Below are 17,595 nucleotides of genomic sequence, written 5' to 3'. Positions count from 1 at the left end.
AAGAAGAAGAAGAAGAAGAAGAAGAAGAAGAAGAAGAAGAAGAAGAAGGGTTTGGATTTTGATATCCCGCCTTTCACTCCCTTTAAGGAGTCTCAAAGCGGCTAACAACCTCCTTTCCCTTCCTCCCCCACAACAAACACTCTGTGAGGTGAGTGGGGCTGAGAGACTTCAAAGAAGTGTGACTGGCCCAAGGTCACCCAGCAGCTGGGTTATTTAGCAAATAAGTTAAAAGAAATTATGAAAGAAGTAATTCATGAAGATCAAGAGGGCTTCCTTCCTGGTTGACATATGAAAGACAATGTAAGAAATATGGTAGGCATAATAGAATATTTGGAGACCTGGAATGACAAGCAAGCAGCTTTAATATTTATAGATGCATAAAAGGCCTTTGACAATATTTCATGGAACTTTATGAAAAAGAATTTAGAGATGATGGACTTTGGTCAACCTTTCCATATGGGAGTGGGAGCTATTTATAACAACAACAACAATTTATTTATATCCCGCCCTCCCCAGCCAAAGCCAGGCTCAGAGTGGCTAACACCAGTAAAAATAGCACAATTTACATAAAATCACAGTCAATTAATTAAAAAACATTCTAAAATCAGTTCAGAATCAAATTAATAGCAACCATTGGGCTAGAGTTCTATGAAGATTACAGAAGGAGAGAGGGGGTCAGACTGTGCCTTGGCCAAAGGCCTGGCGGAACAGCTCCGTCTTGCAGGCCCTGCAGAAAGATGTCAAGTCCTGCAGGGCCCTGTCTCTGGCTGAGGCCAGCCTAACCTCCCTATGGCCCGGGATCTCCAAGATGTTTTTATTTGAAGACTGTAAGGTCCTCCGTGGGACATACCAGGAGAGACGGTCTCGTAGGTACGAGGGTACTAGGCCGTATAGGGCTATAAAGGTTAAAAGCAGCACCTTTAATCTGACCCTGTACTCCACTGGGAGCCAGTGCAGCTGGAATAGCACTGGGTGAATGTGATCCTGCAGCGAGGACCCCGTAAGGAGTCTCACCATGGCATTCTGCACCCGCTGGAGTTTCTGGGTCAGTCTCAAGGGGAGCCCCACGTAGAGTGAGTTACAATAATCAAGTCTCGAGGTGACCGTTGCGTGGATCACAGTGGCTAGGGCAGGGCGAGAGAGGTAAGGAGCCAACTGCTTAGCTTGGCGGAGATGAACAGAAAGCCAAACTGATTGTTAACAACACTTCAACAAAAACTTGTGATATTACAAAAGGTAGCAGACAGGGTTGTCCTTTAGCACCATTGGTAATTATAACTGTTTTGGAAGTTCTGGTGAAAGTCTTAAGATTAGATCAAGATATTCAAGGCATAAGAGTAGGACATAAAGATGGGCGGGGTATAAATAATAATAATAATTATTATTATTATTATTATTATTATTATTATTATTATTACAAATTAAAAGCCTTTGCAGGCGACTTAGTAATAACAGTGGGAGATCCCCTTTCCAATGTACCTAAAGTGCTGGATAGGTTTTGTGAATTTGGCCAAATAGCCGGTTCCAGACTGGAGGGTGTGAAACACCTAGCAGTCAAGTACAACATTCCTAGAGTAGACATAAATAGGAATGCTTGGACCAGCCAGTAGTAAACTTCCTGTTTCCTCCTGGGCTGGGACAAACTTCCTCTGCATGTGACTAGAGGTGGGCAGGACCTTACCTGCCCAGGTACAAAGGGGCAAGGCAGGTAAGGGATTTCTGGGAAAGGATATATAATTGTCAGGGGTTCAGACGGCAGTCCTGACAATAATGAATTAAATAAAATGTTTAAATATACATTTGTGGAAAAACCATGACTTTTTAGGTATAATAGGTGAACAGATTCCCATAAAGTTTTTTAAAAAAACCAAAACATTTTATGTATGCAACAACAGCAGCAAGAATCTTACTAGCCCAAAAATGGAAGCAAGGAGATGTGCCAACAAAAGAAGAATAGCAGATGAAACTTACGGACTTTCCAGAGACGGCAAAGCTGACGGGGAAGACCCGAAATCAGGAAGATCAAGTATTTGAGAAGGATTGGAGTAAATTTGTGTATTATTTAAAAGATCACTGCAAACAGTTTAAAACATTAGCATGTTTGTGTGAAGACTTGTAATGTGAAATTAATTTTGATAAATTATTTTTAGTATACTTTAACAGTTGGAAAACTAAAAGATGCAGAGAATATATGTTTACAGTATTTGAAGAAACATGGAGGGAGGGAAGTCGAAAGGTTCTGATGAACCTGAGGTGTATTGTTTTGAAATGGTTTTGACATTGTATTCTTATTTGAAAAGCTAATAAAGAAGTATTATACCAAACAAACAAACAAACCTGCAGAGCACTGCCAAAACCTCCCAAAAATGTTATACTCACACGAGAAACCATATCAGTGCCAAAGATTTCAGGCCTTCATCTGCCCAGATACAACAAAACATGTCTCCCCCACATTGGTCTCTGCAACCACAGCAGGCGCTGCAACTCTTCAATGGTTTTTCCTCAATGACACACTCTTCCATTGTGTGTATCTGAAGAAGTGTGCATGCACACGAAAGCTCATACCAAGAACTGACTTAGTTGGTCTTTAAGGTGCTACTGGAAGGATTTTTTTTTTTTACTATGGCAGACCAACACGGCTACCTATCTGTAACTCTTCCATTGTCTCTCAAGACAACGGAGATGGATGCCTCACCTGGACCTGGTCCTCACCAAGAGGGAGGAACTGATCGATGAAGTAGAAGTACTGGGAAACTTGGGAGGAAGTGATCATGTTCTCCTGGGTTTCATGATACAGAGGCAAGGGGAAGCGGAGTGTAATTGTGTGGGAATGTTGAGGGTGGCAGGAGAGGATATACTGATTATCAATATCCTTCCTAACTTAGTCAAAACAAAAAAATTCCTTCCAGTAGCACCTTAAATACCAACTAAGTTAGTTCTTGGTATGAGCTTTCGTGTGCATGCACACTTAAGGTGCTACTGGAAGGAATTTTTTTGTTTTGACTATGGCAGACCAACACGGCTACCTATCTGTAACTTCCTAACATAGCAGAGTGCATTCCTCTTCTGATGCAGCAGAAACCTGGTTGCAAACTCGTGTGAGTTTCTTAAGGCAATAAGCAATTCAATCTGGCTTGTCCAGATTGAAATATGTTCTACTATTCCTGGTAAGATCCCCTTTTAAATCCCTCCTAAAAGAATAAAGACACCATAGTCTTATTCATAAGTGTCAGGGGTTCAGAAGGAGAGACACAGGAGGGGGAGCAAATGGAGAGTGAGGAGGAGGAGTACGAGGGGGGCGCAGGCAGTGACAGTGGCCAGAGTTATTCCACAAGCCTCTCTAGCGAATCGGAGGACTCACAGAAGGGAGCGCCGGTGGCCAGAGCAAGGGAGATTCCAAGGGAGAAACCTCAAGAGGGAGGGGCCAGCGGGGAGTCCCTGAGCAGCAGCTGGAGATCAGGACCAGCGTCTCCACCAGAGCGCAGTGGGGAGGGGGAGTCCCAGGAGTCGGGACCAGTGTCCTCACCACCAGAGGGAGGAGAGGAGTCAGGTTTGGCAACACCCACATCAGGAAGCGGGGAAACGGTCAGAAGGAAAGTCACCGGCTGGGCGCGCGCGCCAAGTTCAAATGTACAGGAGCGCGGCACAGCGGGGAGCCCGGGAAGGGAGCCAGGTCCTAAAGCCCGCTGGAGGGAGGGGCAAGACTCAGGAGGCTCCGCGTCAGAGGAGTCCAGGAAGGAGGGAACCCCAGAGGGCAGAAGGACCCAACGCAGGAAAGAGCAGCGCAAGAGGTGGAGCCGGGCTAGAATCTTAAACTGGTGTGGGTGGAGCAGTGAGTCAGAGGGGACTTAGCCGGTCTAGCGTTAAGACGTGGGCCTGCGCGCCCAGAGCTTGGAAATGGAAACTAAACTTCAATAAAGACTTTTGTATATAATATCCACTGGGCGTTGGTCCTCTGTGAGCTGGGACCTAGCGGCAGTCCTGACAATAAGTAACAAAAAGTAAAAAAAATCCTTCTAGTAGCACCTTAGAGACCAACTGCAATTGGTCTTACAGGATAAATAAAGCAAGGGGTGAGATGGCTAAAAATAGCTTTATCATGTATAATGAGATAAGAATCCAATATCTCAATGTCAGACGTTAACAGTCATCAACAGGTTTACCACACCTATCAGCCAATCACCCATTCCCACCACCCTTCTGAGTAATACCCCTCCCCACCCTCTCACTATATATAAGGGTCTGGTGACTTCTGTTTCAGTGTAGCTGAAGAAGTGTGCATGCACACGAAAGCTCATACCAATAGCAAACTTGGCTGGTCTCTAAGGTGCTACTGGAAGGAATTTTTTTATCTTGTTTCAACTACGGCAGACCGACACAAAAAGTAGTTTTACTTTCGAGCAGGCAGAGCACAGTGTGATCCCTGAAGGCAAGCTTAAAGCTTGAAGTTACAAATGTACAAACAGGCTTACCCCATATGGAAGATGACCTGGGGACTGCTGTGGCAGCTAGCAGTCCAGTCCAGGTGATGCAGGAAGGTCAAAAAGGAGAGACGTAGAAGGTAGCAGCATGACTTGGCCTTTTACCAGGTCTGGAAGGGTCACGCCCACCTACTAGTCCCATGCAAGGAAGGATGCTCCAGGCCAGGAGGAACAGGCTGGACCAAACATTCCCTTGCATGCCCACTCTAGCAAAACAAGGAATATTGTACATGACTGCTCCCAGTAGATTATATCCCACAAATTGGACATTTACCCTGGACTTTAAAAAAACTGAAAGAGTTACTGGGGATGTTCCCATGGTCAGAAATACTCAGAGAGAAGGGAGTCCAAGAAGGATGGGGATTTATTTAAGGTGAAATATTGAAGGCCCAAATGCAGACAATATCAACAAGAAAGAAAAGTGGGAGGCATCTAAGGAAACCGATGTGGCTGCATAAGGAGCTTACAGATGAGCTGAGAGTTAAGAAGAGCATGTATAAGAAATGGAAGGAAGGGGAAATCACAAAGGAGGAGTAGACACGAGTAGCCAGCAGTTGCAGGGTGAAGGTCAGGTTGGCTAAAGCTCAGAATGAGCTTAGGCTTGCAAAAGAGGTTAAAAATTATAGGAAAGGTTTCTTTTACTATGTCCAAAGTAAAAGGAAGAACAAGAAAGTGGTAGGTCCTCAAGGAAGTGGTAGGAGAAGAAGGGGGTATGCTATTGGGTGACAAAGAGAAGGCAGAACTGTTCAACACCTATTGTCTTCATCCAAAAGGAAAGTGATGCCCAACCTGGTGATAATCAAATAAATGATGTAAGGAGGGAACTGCAGCCCAAGTTAGAAAATGAGGTAACAAGAAATGAATTCAGATCTCCAGGGCCTGATGGGCTGCATCCAAGGGTACTAAAGGAGCTTGAGGATGTAATCTCAGAGCCTTTGTCTGTGATCTTTGAGAATTCTTGGAGAACAGGTGAGGTCCCTACAGACTGGAGGCAGAAAAGGATCTAGTAGCACATCTAGGCCACCAGCCCAAGTTGATCTAATGGAAATGAGATTCTCACTAAACAATAGGGAAAACATTCTGATGGTAAGAGACAGTGGAAAGGAACTACCTTGGAAACTGCTTAAAACACCATCTCTGCTTAAAAGCTCTTTCATTGGCAGAGCTTGAGATCCAACAAATATGAGGGAAGTTGAAGTCTCCCACGAGTACTGTATCCCTCCTTTTGAATGTTTGGGAGTCTGTTCTAGGAAGGCATCATCCAAGTCTTCAGTCTCGCTTGGCAATCTATAACGGACACCCACTGTGAAGCCACCGCTGTTTCTCCTACAATTTTTATCCCTATACTCTCAATCTGCTTTCCATGCTCCCGGTCATGGGTTTCTTCACAAGTGTACACCAGTGGTACCTCAAGTTACAGACGCTTCAGATTACAGACGCTTCAGGTTACAGACTCCGCTAACCCAGAAATAGTACCTTGGGTTAAGAACTGTGCTTCAGGATGAGAACAGAAATTGTGTGGCAGCAGCAGCAGCAGCAGCAGCAGCGGGAGGCTGCTGGTACCTCAGGTTAATAACAGTTTCAGGATAAGAATGGAGCTCCAGAACGAATTACCGCATTTTTCGCTCTATAGGACGCACTTTCCCCCCCAAAAAATGAAGGGGAGATGTGTGTGCGTCCTATGGAGTGAATGCAGGCTTTTGCTGAAGCCTGGAGAGTGAGAGGGGTCAGTGTGCACTGACCCCTCTCGCTCTCCAGGCTTCAGGAAGCTATCTGCAAGCCTTTGGAGCGCAGCGGGAGTTCCCGCTGGGCTCCAAAGGCTTGCGGATAGCAGCCCGAAGCCCGGGGAGCGCGGCACTGCACTCCCCGGGCTTTGGGCAGCTATCTGCAGCGCTTGCCACCGCTCCCAGACCTGTTCTGGGGGCTGGGGTCGGGGGAAGCTCGGGCTGCCCCCGCCCCGCAGCTAAAAACAAAGTCGCGCGCAGCCTCTCCCGGCTGGAGAGGTTGTACGTGGCTAAAGAGGAAGCCAAGACAGCCAGCGGGATGGATCCGGCTGGCTGTCTTGGCTTCTTTGCTCTTTGGGGCTGGGGGAGGGAAATAAAAATCTTTTTCTTTATTCCCCCCCCAAAAAAACTAGGTTCGCCCTATGGTCCGGTGCGCCCTATAGAGCGAAAAATACAGTAAGTTCTTAACCCGAGGTACCACTGTACTACCCCCTTCCAGTTTGGTCTGTTCCTTTTGAACAGGCTGTACCCCTCAGCTTCCACGTTCCAGTCATGAGTCTCATTGTTAGGGAATCCTTCTGCCAGAAACAGAGGAGGTTCCAGAAAATTCATTTATATATAGGAGTGGCACTCTAAGCATGCATGGCTCTGGCTGGTGGTGCCAATAAGAAAGAGGAACTATCAGTTTCGTTTTTTGCAGAAGGCAAATGTCTACCCGAGTGCTGCCTGTAAATTCTGCTTTGCTGGGACTGCTGATGGACGCCGTTTCTGGAGAGAGAGAGAGACTTTTAACTCAAAGCGTGCCATTAAAGCTGCTTGCTTTCAGAGTCTCTGAGTGATTCATCTCTAAGAATAACTTCAGTTACTGTTCACTGTTTCCGAGGAAAAACTCTTCTAAACAATTGAAAGCATGTTACTGAGGTGCCTTCACACAAGTATCTACGAGCAGAGAAAGTGTAACGAACCTTTAATATTCATCCCAGCAGGTTTCAGTGATGCCTTCTGAGTCATCTTTGCCACCCTGTAGTGGAAGCTCCAATTTGTCTTGCTGAGCTGAAACCATGAGTTGCTCCCTCCAGCTGCTTCCTTCTTGTACAGTCATACCTAGGTGGAAGTTGCTTCAGGTTGAGGGTTTTCAGGTTGCGCTCCGCGGTGACACGTTACTTCCGGGTTTTGCCGCTCACGCATGTGCAGACGCTCAAAATGACATCACGCACATTCGCAGAAGCGGCGAATCGTGACCCGTGCACACGCAGACGCGGGTTGCGTTTGCTTCAAGATGCGAACGGGGCTCCGGAACAGATCCCGTTTGCATCCAGAGATACCACTGTAGTTTCTTGCCCTTTACCGGGTTTCTGGAGCATTGCCTCAGTTTCCTGTGCATCAATGAGGCTACCATCCCCAGTACCAGGTGTTCTTCTGCTTTTGCAATATCATCTCCTTCCCCCTCAAGATCTAGTTTAAAGCTCTCCTCATCAGGTTTGCGAGACTCCGCAAATGTTCTTGTCACTGGCTTAGTCATATGGAACTCCCTGCCACTGGAGATTCAGCAGACGCCTTCTGGGCTGACTTTTAAAACGCCTCCCAAATACTGTTCAACCAGGCCTACGCAGGCAGCTAAGAATACATGGTCTTGGGAGGTTTTTAATTTCTCTCTTACTTTCACTCATTACAATTTTATGTTTGGGTTTTGTGTTTTTACATTGCTGTAAACCACTTTAGGATAAAGCGGCATATAAATATTTTTATAAACCAATAAATGATTGTCAGACAATGCGACTAGAAGTGTGTTTATTTGCTCCAAGCGAGACCTGCCATGAAGAACACCCCCCGCCCCAGGATGGGCTTGCTCCTTGTGGGCCTCTGGGATACCTGACCCCCCCCCCCCGCCTGTGGTTCTGCTGCTGATGGGACTGGATGTTCTACCAGGCAGTGAGAGAAGCAACACGCGATGCAGAAAGGTATCTAGCTGAAACACAGAAAACCAGTTTTAGCACCAGAACTGAGTGCACCCTCATCTTATTTTATTTTAAATAAATCTTCATGCCCTGGGCAGCTTCCGCCTCCTGCAGACTTCCAAACAAACCTTTCTCCTTTTTTGACATCTATGCTGCTCCTGCTCAGAACGGGGAGGTTGAAGAAACAGCAGGGCTCTGAATTTCTCTACCCGCCATAAACCCCCCACCAGGGAAGAATTAAGTCTTTTCAGGCTTTTCCTGTACTGTCCAGCCATATCTAAAGGTAAAGAGACCCCTGACCGTAAGGTCCAGTTGTGGACAACTCTGGGGTTGCGGCGCTCATCTCGCTTTATTGGCCGAGGGAGCCGGCATGCAGCTTCCGGGTCATGTGGCCAGCAGGACTAAGCGGCTTCTGGCGAACCAGAGCAGCGCATGGAAATGCCGTTTGCCTTCCCGCCGGAGTGGTACCTATTTATCTACTTGCACTTTGATGTGCAACTGCTAGGTTGGTAGGAGCTGGGAACTCGCCCCGTTGCAGGGATTCAAACCGCCAACCTTCTGATCAGCAAGCCCTAGGCTCTGTGGTTTAAACCACAGTGCCACCCGCATCTCACACCAGCCATACCTAGGCCGCCATAAAAAGCCAGGTCGCAGGGGGGCGACATAGCAGATCCCAAATACGGTAAACAGCAAGAAGAACTTTCTGACAGTGGAAGCGATTCCTTGGGAAGGAGGTGGGTTCTCATGGCATCGGAGAGTTGTAAAGGACTCCCAAGGGCCATCCAGGCCAACCCCCTGCAATGAAAGCCCAGGTACCTGGGGGTGGGGTTTGCAACCAGTACAAAGACCCACACTTTTGCTGCCACCTCCAGGGAACAATGGCAGCCAGAACCCAGGGCTCCTTGGCACCATTCAAGGTGTTGCTTTTGACCTGCTTTTAGAATCACGGAGCTGGAACGGACTCCAAGGGTCATCCAGTCCAACTGCCTGCAAGGCAAAAAGCCTCTCCTCAACTGTGCCTGCCTTTGGATGCTGTTACAGATAGGTAGCCGTGTTGGTCTGCCATAGTCTGTGTATCTGAAGAAGTGTGCATGCACACGAAAGCTCATACCAAGAACTAACTTAGTTGGTCTTTAAGGTGCTACTGGAAGGAATTTTTTTGTTTTGCCTTTGGATGGTGAAAGTGAGCCGCCCCCAGCAAGTGAAGCCCTCCAGGGACAGAGGCGGCCAGGGAGCAGTCAAGGGGTGACTGGTTTCATCTGCCTGTATTTCCCTCTAGAACCTCCCGGCGACATCTGAAAAGGCCGAATGCCGGAAGATACAGGGCAGATGTGTGTAAACCATGGGACTGGCCCCCACAAGAGACTGGGATGGCCACCAATTAGGCAAATTAACGGAGGATCGGGGCCGCCCCCCCCCCCATGGCGCATTTCTCCGTCTGTGGCCAGGAGCTCTGGGTCTGAAGGGTAGCTTCTAGCTGGGAAGAGGGTTGCGGCAGTCTGGCGCCGCTCTGGGGCTCCTTCCCTTTGGGGCACGTGCTTCGCCGCAATGCGAGCAGGATGCTGACCCAGAGGAGCCACTGGCCGGATCCGGCTGCAGGGGTCCTCTGTGCCTCTGAAGCTTTGGCATTCCTCAAAAAGACGCCCCCTGCTGCTCCTTCGTGATTGTTGTGTTATATTGTTGGGAATCTTCTCCTTGGGTCTGAACCTCATTTCGTGGGAGAGGGTCCTCTCCCGTGGTTTTTGTGTCCTTGTATTTTTTCACTTCTCTCTTTCTCTTTATGTAATAAATTAAGCTAAACTTTCAAAAGAAAAGGGAAAAAAGACCTGTCCAGCCTCTTCCTGCCCCGTCTCCAGGATCTCTGCTCCCTACCAATCTCCACTCCACAACTTTAATAGCACAAACAGCTTTGGGGCTGCCTGTACAGGGAAGTTTTCAACGTGTGATGTTTGGTTCTGCTTTCATCTCTCTTGGAAGCCGCCCAGAGTGGATGGGGCAACCCAGCCAGATGGGCGGGGTATACAGAATAAAATAATAAACATAGTTAGTATTATTTCTACATCCAGTCTGTTTCCCGCTCTGCAGTTCTGGGAAGCTTTGGAAGTTAGCACAGTATCACAGAGTCAGAAGGGACCATCAGGGTCATGCAGCCCAGCCCAGCCCAAGAATCCTTTTTTGACCAACATGGGACTTGAACCCATGATCCCGAGAGCAAGAATCTCGTGCTCTACTGACTGAGATCCCAGCTTATGAACGGGGGGGGGGGTGAGAAGCCACCCTAGACAAAGTCAAGGCCATTGGGTCTGGCGAACCCAGGGCTGCTGACACTGGCTGGCAGCAGCTCTGCTGGATTTTGGACCTGGGGCCTGGAGATGCAGGGGACTGAGCGCCTGCTGCCACACTACAGTCCTGCGGTTCCCACCGAGACGGCCCCTCTCCTTCCTGTCCTTCTGCACACAGCTGTGGAGCATGTGGGGCACCTGCAGCCTGCCGGCTCTTCTGGGAAAAGGGCCCTGGAGACCTCCTGAAATGTTGTGATTCCCTGGCTGCAGCCCCAAGTGCCGGCAGCAGGAGGGCCAGGAGGAACCCGAGGGGCTGCTCTTCCCACCACCAAGCCCTTCCCCAGCCAAACCACTCCTGCCCAGGGCCTCTCAGAAGCAGCTTCCAGAAAGGCTATTACGTGGGGAAATCAAAGGACCAGGGCTGGACAGAACCCTCAAGGCTCTTCTAGTCCAGCCCTCTGAAATGCAGGAATCAAAAACAGCACAGGGAGCTCTGGCCAGAGTCTGGGAGGAAGACCAAGTCAGGCTGTGGAAAGGGGGGAGCAGTGCCACGCAACCGCCACTGGCACAGCCCCCCAGCCCCGCCCCACCAACTGAGGGCAGACAGCGGGGGAGGGTAGCAGCCAGGGGCCCCAGGAATCTGCAAGAGATGCGCTTTGGGGCAGAGCGAGGTGAGGGGCACAGGGCCGTGGTGCAGGCTGACAACCAAGATGGATGTGACGGAGGAAGAGGAAGAGCAGGGCGTGGCCACAATGGAGCCTCCACGTCCAGAGCCCGTCCACCGGAAGACCAGGGAGGGCAGCAGCCGGGGAGGCCTCTCTTGGCCCCCCCATCTCCCCCCTGGAGCCGTTGGAGGGGCTGAACGAAAGCAGCTTCCCGCGTCCTCATCCAGCAGCCAGTTTGTGTGAATGGTGAGATTTTAATGTCAATTTTAAAATTGTGCATTGACTTGGGTTTTAAATGGTGTCCAGACAGAGGCAGAGAAGTGGGGGGGTGCGCAGACTCCCCCCCAAAAGGTGGGGCAAGAAGAGCAGGCCTGTAGGAGGCCCCACAGCTTACATGCCTGGGGGGGGGGGGAGCAGCCAGGTGCCAGTTGACTGTCCAGGAAGGGGAGAGCCCTCTTGACGGAGCCCCCCCTCCCCAGCACCTGGGGCTTAGCCCTTCGCTCCCTGCCTTTCATGCCAGCCTGATCCCCAAAGTGGCGGGGCTGGCGAAGGGGGGGTCTTTGGGCGTGTCTATGCCATCGCCCCCCAGCACAGGGTGAGGTGCCCTGCCCACCACACGTACTCTGGCTCCCTGACCCCCAAACCCGCCTCTGTGCCCCCAAGAGGGTCCACAGGGATTCCCATCCCTCCATCCATCTCTGGGTGGGCCTCTCCCCCCGCTTCTACTTGTAGGTCCAGCAAGCGGTGGCCCATCCCTGCCCCTTGCAGATCTCCTTGTGCTTGAGGAAGCAGCTCTGGACGCGGAACTTGCGCCCGCAGTCCTCGCAGGCATACAGGTTGCCGTCGTGCGTCTTCATGTGCTCGGTCAGGTGGTGCTTGAGCTTGAACTTCTTGTTGCAGACAGAGCAGCCAAAGGGGCGCAGGCTGAAGGTCAGCATGATGTGGCGGTCCCGCTTGGGCTTGACCGCAAAGCGCTTCCCGCACAGGCAGCCAAACTTCTTGCCGTCGGGCGCAGACATCAGCTTGACAGGCGCGTGAACCACCTGCCCGTGCACGGCGTGCGCCAGGATCTCGTTGCCGTGGAGGTCCACGGGCTTCCACGAGCTCTCAGGGAAGGCCACCGAGTCCGCCTTTGCTGAGAAGCCGCCGGCGGGGCCACTGGACGAGGATGCCGCCGGGGCGCCAGGGAGCAGGTAGCTGACCTCGCCGCTCTCCTGGATCTCGGCCGGGCACAGCCCCGACACGGCCAGCGGCCTGCCCAGAGACTTGAAGAAGCCAGCCTCCGACAGGCACGAGCTGCTGCCGGCCCCGCCCAGCACCGAGGCCGAGGCGGCCGCCTCCTCGGCATCAAAGCGCTCCTGCTTGATGTAGAAGACCTTGGGGGCCTCGTGCGCCGAGGCAAAGGGCGGCTCCTTGGCTCGGCTCTCCTCGGCCTTTGCCGGCCCGTCAGTGGAGCCGCTGCAGATCTGCGCCTGCTGCTCCTCCTCCTCCTCGTCCTCATCCTCCTCCTCGTCAGGCGGCACGCGGATCTTCAGGACCTCGCCGTCGGGGCAGGTGCGCCGCCGCCACCCAGGAGCCTCAGCTTCGGCCTCGTCCCTGGAGCCAAAGTAGTTGCTGCTACTGGGCGACTGGCTATCGCTGGCGCGGCTGGACCAAGGCCGGCAGGCACCGCCCTCCAGCTCCTTGAGGATGCCCGAGCACTGGTCCACCACCTGCCACATCTGGAGCCCACTGGCCACCAGGAGGTGGCTGGGCAGGGCCTCCAGGAGCAGCTTGAGGCGCCCCGAGTAGATGAGCTGCAGGAGGTTCTCGAAGGCGTCCGGCTCGATGACGCCGGGCAGCACGATGCAGTTGGTGTCGTGCAGGAGCAGCTTGTCATGGAAGTAGGGTGAGGAGGCGGCCAGGACGCTCTTGTGCGCCTGGAAGACGCGGCCCTGGACGTGGATGGCGATGTCGCAGAACTTGCCCTCCAGGCGGTGCTTGTTGAGCGACTCCAGCAGGACGGCGGCATAGTGAGGGAACTCAATCTGCACGCTGCGCGTCTCGGGCTCCATGGCCACGGGGAAACGGGCGCCGCTGCAAGGAGGAGAGAGAGGGTGAGGGGCCAAGGGGGGAGGAGAGGGCACAGGGGGCTCCGCAGGCCAGGCAGCTGCCTACCGGGGGGGAAGGGAACCCAAGGGTCATCTAGCCGAACCCCCTGAAATTGCAGATTTGTCCAATCTGCAACCCAGAGATTAGGGGCCACAAGAGGCTTGCTTTATGAACTGTATTGCAGGGGGCTGGGTTCCTTTCCAAACCTTTCTATCTCCTCTGCTGCTGCGTTCTCTCAGAAGCCTGGGCAGCCGCCCACCAAGGATTCCTGATGATGCAAGGTGTTGGGATAAAAAACCATAAAACAACATTGTGATGCCCCCGTTTGGGAACGCTCCCTTCTTTAGGTGGCCACAGGCAGCCACAAGTTTGGTCAGGAGTTCCCTGTTTGATCATATTTCTCTTTCGGAGGCTTCTGGCTGGACAAATTTTGGAACCTCCTTGAGTCTGTTTCATTTTCTAGTGCTGATTTGTGGGTTCATTTGTCTCTTTTACAGCACTGCTGCTGATATTTCACGGTGCTCCTAATCGTGTTCTGTGATTTGCACTGTGATCTGTTAAAGTAAGCTGCTTTCAGCTTTCAAGAAACAAAAATGGCATATAGGCACATTTAATAATTTACACACAGAGAGAGGAATTGGTAGGGACCTTGCGGGTCATCTTTTAAAATATTTTACTGTAAGCCGCCCAGAGTGGCTGGGGCAACCATGTCATATGGGAGGCACATAAGTAATAAAATTGTTATTATCTTGTCCAGCCCCCTAGATAACCTTCAGGGTCCCTTCTGACCCTACATTTCTACGTTCCTCAGCTGCTGCTGCTGCTGCTGCTGCTGCCTGGCCTCCGGTGAAGCTCCAGGATCTCTCCAGCCACTGAAGCAGGAAGGGGCAGGAGGAGAACCAGCCAGACTGAGTCCAGAATAGAATAAGGGGAGGGGTCTTCTTTTGCTGTTTACTTATTTACTTGTTTTCATCTTGTATATTATTATGTGAACCACATGGAGATCTTACAACAAAGGGCAGTATATACATCTAAATAATAATTCATTTATTAATGTATTTATTCTAATTCAGGAGTGTACGCACGACAATGGAGGCGTTCGACAACCGAGGTGCCACTGTAATAATATTAATATTAAAAGCACCTTGCCTATCAGAGACGGAGGCGCCTTTGGGGCTGTTGTGTCTCTGTTCGCGGAGTCTTTGCTTCTCACTTCTCGCCCCATATTTCAAGGGGAAGCTCTGCGACTTAATGTGCCTATATGCTCCCCCCCCTCCTTTTTTGCATTTCCACTATTTACTGTTACCGTGAAATTGGGCAGCGCATAGACCTTCAGCCAGCAGGCGACTTCGGAGGCAATTATGCGAGTTCATATCTGCGCAGGTGGAGGGCAGTCTCCCCCCCCCATACAGTCCTCCCTCCAGTCCGGAGGGGGCCATTCTCCTTATTGATTGGCTGCGCGCCCCGCCCCCCGCCCGCTCTCCGGAGCGCCCTGGGCTCAGCGGCCGGCACTCTGCGCGTGCTCAGGGGCGCCCTCGCTCCGGCCCCTCCCCCTGGGAGGACGACGCGGCGCGCCAAGGGGCGGGGCCAGAGGCTCCCGAGGCTCCTCCCCCCGCCGCCTCCCCGCCGCCGCCTCACCTCGGCCGCCGTTGCCGCCTCTTCCCTTCCTTCCGCCTTCCTTCCTTCCTTCCGCCCGCCGGAAACGGCTGAGCCGGAGCGAGAGACGCCCCGCCCTCGGGCCTCCTCCGCGCCCAATCGGAAGCTGCGAGGGCGCTGGCTCGGATTGGCGCCCGGCTCGGACGCCCCGCCCCCTTCAGGCAGTTTAGCCAACCGGGGAGGTGGTCGAGTCCCGCCCCTTGCACTGTCGGCCCGCCTCTCCCGTCGGCCGGAAGAACAGGACCCGGATGCGGATCTGGACTCTAATTGGCTGCGCTCTTCGACTTAGGCGGGAGCTGCTTTGATGAGTTCGTCCTTCAATTAGGCAAACCAGCAGCGCAGAGGCGGGACCAGGAGAAGCGCTGCGCCTTCCCATTGGACGCGGCTCCTGGGAGGGAGGGACGGGCAGGAGGCGGCGGCCCTTCCTGGTCGCCTGCGCAGCTTTCTAGTCCTCAGCGAGAGCGAAGGAGGTTGGCTGCGGGGAGGGGCTCCCGGAGCGAGTCAAAGGAGATTAGGACTCTTAGGACTATTTACTAGTAGTTGTTGTCTATAGACCCCCCTTCATCCAAACATCACAGGGGCGATTTGAGAGCAAAAGGAAAACACAAAAGAAAATCTGTTGCAAGCTTTGTAAAGGTAAAGGGACCCCTGACCATTAGGTCCAGTCGTGGCTGACTCTGGGGTTGCAGCACTCATCTCGCTTTACTGGCTGAGGGAGCCGGCATACAGCTTCCGGGTCATGTGGCCAGCAGGACTAAGCCGCTTCTGGCGAAACCAGAGCAGCGCATGGAAATACTGTTTACTTTCCCGCCGGAGCGGTACCTATTTATCTACTTGCACTTTGATGTGCTTTCAAATTGCTAGGTTGGCAGGAGCAGGGACCGAGCAACGGGAGCTCACCCCGTCGCACCGCCGACGTTCTGATCGGCAAGCTCTAGCGCCCTCCGTGTCTGTGTGATCTGCAAAACTGCCATTTATATAAAGCTGAACACCCCCCAAAACATTGCAAAAGGCAGCATGCAAGCCACACAAAGAGCTGGAAACACTTTGCTTGCTTGTGTCTGTTGCATATAAGCTAAACAAGCTCTAGCTTAGGGCCCCACTCTCTTGGGGGGCCCCAAAAAAATTAAAGGGAAAAAAGTGATGTACATTTCGAAAATACAATATAAAAAATAAAATAAAACCTACATACAGCAAGTTTTTGTGTTGTGTTGGCTCCTATTTTGTTATGTGTAAATGGCTTTGGATACCTCTTAGGTCCATAAATTACCATATACCATATATTCAACAACAAAAGCAACAATTTGTTATTGACGTTGTTGTTTAGTCGTGTCCGACTCTTCGTGACCCCATGGACCAGAGCATGCCAGGCACTCCTGTCCTCCACTGCCTCCCGCAGTTTGGTCAGGCTCATGTTTGTAGCCTCAAGAACACTGTCCAACCATCTTGTCCTCTGTCATCCCCTTCTCCTTGTGCCCTCCATCTTTCCCAACATCAGGGTCTTTTCCAGGGAGTCTTCTCTTCTCATGAGGTGGCCAAAGTATTGGAGCCTCAGCTTCACGATCTGTCCTTCCAGGGAGCACTCAGGGCTGATTTCCTTAAGAATGGATACGTTTGATCTTCTTGCAGTCCATGGGACTCTCAAGAGTCTCCTCCAGCACCATAATTCAAAAGCATCAATTCTTCGGCGATCAGCCTTCTTGATGGTCCAGCTCTCACTTCCATACATCACTACCGGGAAAACCATGGCTTTAACTATACGGACCTTTTTTTAAAAAAAATAATAATGAATATTTATTAGCATTTTCAAAAAAGGACAAAACATATAACAACAAAAACAAAAATAAACAAAAAAATACAAAAATCCAATACTAAAAAAAAAAACAATTAAAAACACCTGAAAGTTCAAATACTTATTTTCTTTTAACTTGTTTCTCAGACCTCCTCACACCTCCCCTTCTTGTATTCCAATTTAAATTGTTGGCTCAGCAAATCCTTAATTTACTTCTCCATTTTAACTTAATTTAATTTATTCTAACATGTTATTATTTTACTTATCTTCTTTCTTCCATTTCCTCAATTTATATTTACAAACCTTATTTTCATTTAATTTAGACCATTTAAAAAAATAAATTTTAACTTATCCAAATTTACACATCAATATTTATACCTCATTATTTTTTCTTAAACATTTTTCCTAAAGTCGACCAAAATTTCCCTTCCACGTCTTTCCCAATTTCCATACCAATAGCAAAGCAAAGTAAAAATAAAACCAACTATATTTATATACCCCTTGGATTCCCAAACTCCACCCACCCTTTTCCCGATTTCAGTCCTCAACAAAAATCCATCAGTCTCAATATACTGTTTAGCCTGGAGATCTCACGTCCGAGGCTCTCAATTCTCTCTCAGTTCCTCTCTGCCGGCCTTTTTGGTAGTCTTTAATGTTAAACTCCAAATCTCGAAGAAGCTCCGGCCCAACAGGATCCATGTTTCTACCAGCCAGACCTCCATATTTAAAGATAAAAGCTTATGGGGTACTTCAAATCTTGTTTTATACTCCTTTCAAGTCCAAATGTCCCCCAAGCTCCAGCTTCTACCTCCAATTCAGGCCAGGCTCTCCACATCAGATTTTTATTTTCCTTTTTTGTCATCATGTCAGGCTTCAAAATGCTGCTCTCCTTTAACTTCTGCAAAGTTTCAGCTCCTCCTTCCTTTTCTTCAGGGACAACATCTGT

General features: G+C 50.5%; 1 protein-coding gene across 2 annotated transcripts; it reads right to left on the bottom strand.

The window, feature by feature from the left end:
• Positions 1-9,940: 9,940 nt before the first annotated feature.
• ZBTB9 (zinc finger and BTB domain containing 9) lies at positions 9,941-14,913 on the bottom strand. 2 transcript variants are annotated; one of them, XM_083724811.1, is made up of 3 exons: positions 14,840-14,913; positions 13,408-13,469; positions 10,719-13,186 (listed from the first exon to the last, which is right to left on the bottom strand). In XM_083724811.1, the coding sequence occupies exon 3, from the start codon at positions 13,162-13,164 to the stop codon at positions 11,833-11,835; it is 1,332 nt and encodes a 443-aa protein (XP_083580937.1). In that variant the 5' UTR covers positions 13,165-13,186; positions 13,408-13,469; positions 14,840-14,913; the 3' UTR covers positions 10,719-11,832. The 2 variants fall into 2 exon arrangements, with proteins under 2 accessions (XP_083580936.1, XP_083580937.1); XM_083724810.1 differs by lacking the exon at positions 13,408-13,469 and having other exon boundaries at positions 9,941-13,186; positions 14,840-14,910.
• Between the last annotated feature and the right edge of the window lie 2,682 nt (positions 14,914-17,595).

This window comes from Podarcis gaigeae (genome assembly GCF_964106915.1).
Source record: "Podarcis gaigeae genome assembly, chromosome: 2".
In the NCBI taxonomy this organism is placed as follows: Eukaryota; Metazoa; Chordata; class Lepidosauria; order Squamata; family Lacertidae; genus Podarcis; species Podarcis gaigeae.
Note: the sequence above shows the minus strand (reverse complement) of the source record. Positions and strands in the feature narration are given on the sequence as shown.

Excerpts from the sequence above, each read along its gene's own strand:
- ZBTB9 (XM_083724811.1), bottom strand. The coding sequence starts at position 13,164 with ATGGAGCCCGAGACGCGCAGCGTGCAGATTGAGTTCCCTCACTATGCC.